This window comes from Epinephelus fuscoguttatus, linkage group LG9, assembly GCF_011397635.1.
Source record: "Epinephelus fuscoguttatus linkage group LG9, E.fuscoguttatus.final_Chr_v1".
Lineage (NCBI taxonomy): Eukaryota > Metazoa > Chordata > Actinopteri > Perciformes > Serranidae > Epinephelus > Epinephelus fuscoguttatus.
This window is the reverse complement of record NC_064760.1, coordinates 19,951,315-19,958,686: the sequence shown is the minus strand read 5'-3', so window position 1 is coordinate 19,958,686 and position 7,372 is coordinate 19,951,315. Positions and strand designations below refer to the sequence as shown.

The 7,372-nt window shown below is 39.4% G+C and overlaps 1 protein-coding gene across 2 annotated transcripts; it reads right to left on the bottom strand.

The window, feature by feature from the left end:
* Positions 1-581: 581 nt before the first annotated feature.
* Positions 582-6,663, bottom strand: dnajc4 (DnaJ (Hsp40) homolog, subfamily C, member 4). 2 transcript variants are annotated; one of them, XM_049586487.1, is made up of 7 exons: positions 6,589-6,663; positions 5,090-5,214; positions 4,847-4,937; positions 4,220-4,401; positions 3,226-3,387; positions 2,772-2,858; positions 582-2,653 (listed from the first exon to the last, which is right to left on the bottom strand). In XM_049586487.1, the coding sequence occupies exons 2-7, from the start codon at positions 5,179-5,181 to the stop codon at positions 2,557-2,559; spliced, it is 711 nt and encodes a 236-aa protein (XP_049442444.1). In that variant the 5' UTR covers positions 5,182-5,214; positions 6,589-6,663; the 3' UTR covers positions 582-2,556. The 2 variants fall into 2 exon arrangements, with proteins under 2 accessions (XP_049442444.1, XP_049442445.1); XM_049586488.1 differs by having other exon boundaries at positions 6,542-6,634.
* Positions 6,664-7,372: the final 709 nt, after the last annotated feature.

Here is a 7,372-nt window from a genome sequence, read left to right as displayed (position 1 = left end):
CTCAGTTAATCACATTACATCTGCAGCTCTGAATGTGAGGTTAGAGGGTAAGGAGAGCAGTTAAAATTCACTTTCATTGAGATAATGGAAAATGAACTTGTAAATTCTCAGCCAGGGCAGATCAATAATTATCTAATTATCCAACAGTGCTGACTCTTCTGTGTGGTTGCTCATTAAAAGGCATCTGGACGTCTCAGCCAATGAGTAGAATTAAATTTAACTTTTGAAAGATTTCTCTGATGTGGTTAAATAACTTTTACTAGACCGCCTGTGGCTCAGGAGGTAGTGCAGGTCATCCTGTGATCGGTAGATCAGCAACTCAATCCCCGGCTCCTCCACCCTGCATGTTGTTGAGCAAAATGCTAAATTGCAAATTGCACCCAATGGCTAAGTGTGAATGTTCAACTGAGCAGCAGGTGACACGTTGTATGGTAGCCTCGGCCACCAGTGTGTGAATGGATGAATGTGATATGTAGTGTTAAAGTGCTTTGAGTGTTCGCAAGTCTAGAGGGTGCTATACAAGTGCAAGTCCATCTACCATTGTCCAAAGTAATCTTAAATTCATTGGTTGGAAATAAGAAAAATCATGCAGTGTCTGTAGTCTGTTCTGTATTACAAATCCAGGACCAACACATACATGAATGAGAGACAAACAAAAAGGAAAAGTAATGATTAATGAGAAAATGTTGATCTTTTAATCATTTCCCTCTGACATCCCCTCAGGAAAGAGGTAAGGCAGTTAAAAACAGAATGACATCAAAAATCTCTAAAATCTAAAAACTGAGAGGCAAAGTGGAAAATGTTGAAATAACCAGTGAACTTCTTTCCACTCATTCAATGTTAACATTTTCATAGTCTCATAGTCTAAATAAATTACTCAGTGTCACTTCTTTTCAAGCCATAATATTGATCTTCTTCTTCTCTAACTCTATTTATAACAAATGGAGGTCCATTTATTATGCATGGTGTTGCATTTTTACAGTAACACAGAAGGTCGACAGAGGGAACAATGAGGAGTTTGACAGTGATGTCCCAAGATCCATACCTGTGATTACTGAAGAGGCATAGTCGCATTTTTCAATCACTTTGTTTCGACCACTTATTGCCGAAACTTTTGACTTTGCACAGTCATACTTCACCCTCCCCAATCATCCCCCAACAGTCTCATCAAACCTAAGAGAACATTAATGTTCAGCCCAAGATATGATTTTAATCAATCAGTTAGTCAGTCCTGTCTTGACCTGACTCAACTCATCTGGCATTGATTGGCTTTTATTTGTGAGCCCTGTATGCTGTGTACCACTAACAGCAATGAGTCAGGGGACAATAAATAACAGGTTCCCGTGTGTTCATCTGGATCAGGGCTGGGTATCAGTACCCTGAAACAAGCCGTTACCAAGTAGTATCAAAACTTCTCTGATCAAACAATACCTGAATTTGATCCTTTATGTACATAGATCTAAAAAAAAAGTGACTACTCGTATGGATTTCCTTGCAGCCAAACACCTCAGGCGTTCTTCATTTTAAGTACAGTTCAGTATGAAGTCGAGTGTGGTGTGTTTGACAGAGTTGACAGTTCAGTGTGCTAAGGTGCCACCACAACATTCAAAAGTAGGGCTATACTACATGTCTGTCGCCTGATATCGGACAGAATTGTCAACTTGTAACAGTCTGTTTCCATCTTTAGTGTGACATTGCCACCTCTCTAATTAATTTCTGTGAGGGAGGAGAATTCAATTTTCCCTAACCAATCACTACAGAGCAATGTGGCTGCCTGAATCTAACGTCACTTTAAGTCCACACACTGTTTTGCTGGGCTTTTAAGAGTGGAGCTAAGCAAAGTAACACAAACTACAACACTGGGCAATGTTGAGAAGTTATGACGACTAAAAGCATCCTCAATAGCAGCATCTATCTTGTCTATAGCACTCACCATTGTTATTATTACTCCTCTTTGGTTCTGGCACATCGCTTGATAACACTTGACAATGGCGTTCGTACCACCCGTGGCGCTGACTGGCTAATTGATTCCCTCTGTGATACTCACTAGTAGGTTTTCATTTTAACAAAGAAGCTGCTCTTTCATGTCGCAATGCCAGACAACCAGTCTGGACCCAGGCACACACACCCATAGCATCTGGTGACAGTTTTTTAAATAATACCCAGCCCTAATTAGAAGCAACTTATACAGTTTTCTTTGTGGCTCAGAGAGGTTTGAGCTGAAGCTGGATCCTTTTGACCATCACATCACTTCAAATAATCCACACTAAGTATAAATGGTTCAACAGATCAGTCCAGTCTGATGTGCAGTTTAGCATGGTCATGAAGACACATATGTATGACCAGATGAAACCCAACATCACACCCGCGTTCTGTGTCTTCAAGTCCTCAGGATCACAGCTGAGAACAAACACGGGTGCATCAATCTGTTTCGTTTAAATAAAAAAAAAAAACAACTTTAAAATCCTAAAACAGGTACCACAATCAGTCTTGCGTCCACCTTCAACCTGCTGGCAGCTCAAACTCCATCATTACTGAGCACAGTTGGAGACTCTCCTACTTGTCTTCTCCATCGTTGCGGATTTTGAACTTCTCTACAAACTCAGCATGTTTCTGCCGCAGGATTTCTGTCTGCTTCTTAAAACCGTTGACCCTGAAAAACAGCAGAGAAGAAAATTTCACACTCAGCTCTTTATTCAAGCATCACAGAACCCAAACAAAATAACTGCTACCACTCAAATGAGTCATCAAAAAGAAGTTTGTGCACTCACCTGGCTCTCTCTTTGGATTCATTGTAAATTTCTGTGATGATTCGATCTTTCTCATCCATGAAGTTATTGTGAACTTGTTCAAGTTTCCTAAAAGAGTCGAGAAACACTCGAGTTAAGCTGTTTGCAGAAAAACTTTGCTTAACCTAGAAAACGTGTCACTCAGCGGGCTCTCTGTATGCTCAGTTGCCTTTATGAGTTTGTACAGCTGTTATACAGCTCTACAGACCACAGAGAGGTGAATCTCCACAAATAGAAGTGATACACAATCAGTTTGTGAAAACAAATCCTGCAACAAGGTTGTGTCGACACACATGGCACGGTTGTGTCCACAAACAGTCCCATTCATCTGGATGTGAGTGGGCAGCAAAGAAAACTCAGCGCAGTGAGGGAAGTTATTTCTACTTTTGTAATATTCAACTTTTCAAAGTGTCTTCATCGTGTGCCTGTTTTGTACCTAAAGAAGACTAAGTGGGCTCCGATGCTGAGCACCATCGTGACGATGCAGTAGCAAACCAGGTGGAAGTTCCTCTTCCGTCTCTTCTGCCACTCCTCTGCCGGCATCTCCTGTGCTTGACGAAACTGCTCCCAATAACGAAAGTTGTTCTGGGTCCCCGTACTGGTGGTAAAGAAGTTGAAAAAGAAATATGATTGGTCACTTAAAAAACAGGAGGTTGGACATCTGGTACAAATGTTTGATACAGTCTTAACTAAAGCGTTAATGGGGCGAGTCTAAGGGACTATTAAGTAGTACATTTTCAATCAATTTGTGAAGGACAAGACAGTAAACTCAGTGATTGTCTGTCTTTTCTTGGACTGTACCAAATAGTTTAAAAAGATTTAAAGCTTTATTCGTAACATTGACATTTGCATTCTAAATCAATATTCGAATGCTGAGCTTTTTTTGTATGTCTATTCATTATGTTTAAACCTGGTATTTCTGCACAGTTGCAGACAGAGCGAGACTTACTCGCAAGGACTCCATAATGTGAGCCCATAGCAGAAAGAAGACAGTCCTAGTCTTCTCTCAAAAAATAGGACAACACAATTTGCTGAAGACTGGCCTCTGGCAGAAACAATGTCAAAAGAACAGTTTCTAGACTTGTGCAAAACTTGAACAAACCTTGAAATATCAAACTATGCGGCACCTCCAACAAATAAATGAACATTTCTGATAAATAATTGCAGGGTTAGTGTTCCTTCTATGGCAAAGTACAGAGCACCTGAGCTTTTAGTTGTTTAGTCTTTACAAGAACAGCATGACTAATGAGAGTGCTATAGCAAAACACTAACCCACAAGTCCATTGTTAAAGCTACATGTCTTCTTGCCACAGAAGAACATCAGCCAATGTCTGCCTATCCCACATTAGCAGGGTTAAAGAGTGAGGAGGAAGGTCAAGTTATGTAACGCTTAAACAAGTACAAACTTGACAGATTGTCTGTATCTTCACCTGGCTCTGTAGGTGGTGTGACTGGAGGTAGATCTGAAGGCCTGGCCCCCGCTGTATGGAGGTCGGATTTTGAAGTCGTATTCCTTCCTGCTCAGCTCTTTGCTCAGCACTCGGTAGGCCTCGTTCAGCTCCACAAATTGGCTGTGCAGCGCTGGGTTGGATGGGTCACTGTCTGGGTGTAACTGCAGGATGAGTGAGTCAGTTTCAGTAATGAGGTCTACTGAGCAAACCAGCCTATGAATCAAGACATATTCTGGTGCAGGCATGTGCTAATCTGAGCATGTATACTAATGTGTGGACATGTGTGCTAATATAAACATGCATTATCACACAAAAATGTTCTTACTTTCTCTTTTAACAAATGCATGAAAATGTGCTGTTTACACTTATGACTGTGCTTTTTCCTCTAAAAGGGGGGAGTTTTCTCATCCCTCAGTTATGCCAAAACCATAAGGTAAATACACATGCACATCCTTATTTATACTAGGAGCCACAACATGAAAACAAACAGTCAGGACGCTCACTGTGGGAACAGTTGAAAAGTGGAAACCATGCTGTGAAAGGCTGCCCTCCTGTGGCCGGACATTTTGTCTAAATGCACAACTTGTTAAAAAATTAGGACTCTACCTTCTTAGATTTGTTGAAAAATGCATTTTTAATTTCGTCCAAGGATGCATCAGATTTGACTCCAAGGAGGTCGTAGTAGTTCACAGCTTTTCTGTGGTGATAAAGCAAAGAAGTCAAAACTAAACACACATTAAGACCTATATAAAGTATAAAGCATAATACCGAAACACAATCACCAAGTTGTTTTTAATCATTCTGAAACACACACACACACACACACACACATATATATGTAGAGTCTACCTGTGTACATAGCTCTGTGAGAGCAGACGCAGACCGCTCTTGCAGCACCAAAGACAACTCTGACATAAACGTAGCTGAGCCTCCAGTTGCATGATGGAAAGTTTTTGAGGTTCCACACAGACGACCTGTGCGAATAAAGTAGATGGTAACATTAACAGTGAGACAAAGAGTCTTACTGGGGAAGCAGGGAGATATTTAAAACCAAAATATAAACTACTAAGTAAACAGACCCCAGCCTGACAGCATTTTAAATATATTTATGTTGCACTTTGCATAAATACATCTTATTAATGTTCTGTAGGAGGAACATAATCTGGTGTTTTATAATGCTGAAGTTTACATTCATACAAAGGAGTTGGAAGCAGTGTGCTTTAAATATGGCAGATGATTTTTTTTTTTTTTTAATTTTCTGTACTTGTTTAATTACATTGTAGTGATAGAAGATTGGCAACAACTTATAATGAATATTAGTTGATTGTTCTTTTGTTACATTATGGAAGGATCATATCACATCATGAATGTGTGTTGTAACAATTTTGGCAGCTAAAAACAAAATCATAACTTGAACAACTATGGAACACGATGTCCCCAACCATGGACAACTGGATTCCAGTTGTCAGTGATTTATTTTCCTAATTTCATAGACTATCTGACTTTAAATTTTAGGATAACCATTTGAGCAATGTGTGACATACTTGAAAGAAATGACCCTGACATGTAACGTACTGCATTAGTCATTGAAAGATCATAGTCCTGAGTAAGTGATGTATCCCATGTCAATGCAAGCATTAAGCTTGAAAACATATTGATTAAATAGAGAGTAAAATAAAGATATTATAATGCTCTGTTGGTAGAAATAGTTATTAACTTGCTGTTAGACAGTTTTCCTGTCTTTACCTTTCAGTGTGTTTCCATTGAAAATAATGCTGACAGCAACTTTTCTCTTGTCTGTTTACACGTGATCTGACTAAGAACAACAACATGAGACGAGGTGAGGGATTTATCTTTAATTTAGGACTTTACCACTGAACAAACAACAGTTGCAGCTGTCTTATTATCAGCTGAAACAATAAACACAACGTGTCATTTACTTTGTCACCGTGCAGCTTTGTGCTTGGGGGTGTGTTGATCCAATAATGTTACAGTAGAAGTTAGTTTTATACTTTGAATTACAAATACCTACTTTGATTACTTTCATCAGCTGCAGACAGCAGCTGTGTGCACGTTTATCATTGTGAAATGAACTGTCAAATAACTAACATACAGTAACAATTAGTTTCCAGTGGGTACACTTTGTTCTGCTACCTGAACAGCAGAGCTAACGCTAGCCGGGAGTTAGCTTCAAGTGCCTGGCAGCTATTCTGTGCTACTGTGAGCATGCTAACGATGAGCTAACTTAGCTAGCTGTGTTGTGTAATAAAAGAAGCACAAAAGTTAAACAGTGTTACAAACCTGGAGCGAGTGGAAAGGCAGACTTTAAACAAAGAAAAGTGACATACCAGCGGGACTCCGTTTCATAACAGTACCAGTACTGTGGGCCCGTTGCATAAACTCAACTGCATCATGCTAGCTACAATAAAACCGGAAGACTGGAGTGTGGCCCTTCAAAATAAAGGCCCCGTTTTCTCTTTCTTTTCTTTTTTTGTTTGTTTATTGTTGTTTTTTCCCCCCTACCACTTCAAAGGGTTTTTGGGCGACCATGTGTTATATAAAGAGTAAGGACATATTGTACTGTTTTGGTTTTTTTTAAAATATAATATTCATTAGACCAGACAACAAAACAAATAATGAATGTTATTCTTCTAGTTAATATTACTACAACAACGACTACCACTACTACTGCTACTACTACTAATAAATAATAATAATTTATTGATTTATTTATTGCTATGGCCTATAGAGTGTGCCAGGGCTGACGTCAAAACCCGGAAGTTTAGCATAGCGCTGGTTCCCGGACGAGAAAGTGAATGTGATTTTTTCATTGCGTTTTGGATTATGTCAGAAAATAAGCTCTGTGGCTAACACAAGTTTATGATACTTACAGGTTTTGTTCAGCGAGATAATCTTCACATATGAACACCTTTCATACCGCATTTGAAGCTTAACTGCGATCGCCAGAAGTAAAAAGCTAACGTTAGGCTTTAACGGACTACATGACTACTCCACGGTCGCATGACTCTTGACGTCACCGCCACGAAGCTTTCAACTGATTTCGGCCAATTTATTTTAAAAACATTGTATAATGGGGAAATCGGACTGTTTAAGCTAAATAAGAAACTGTAA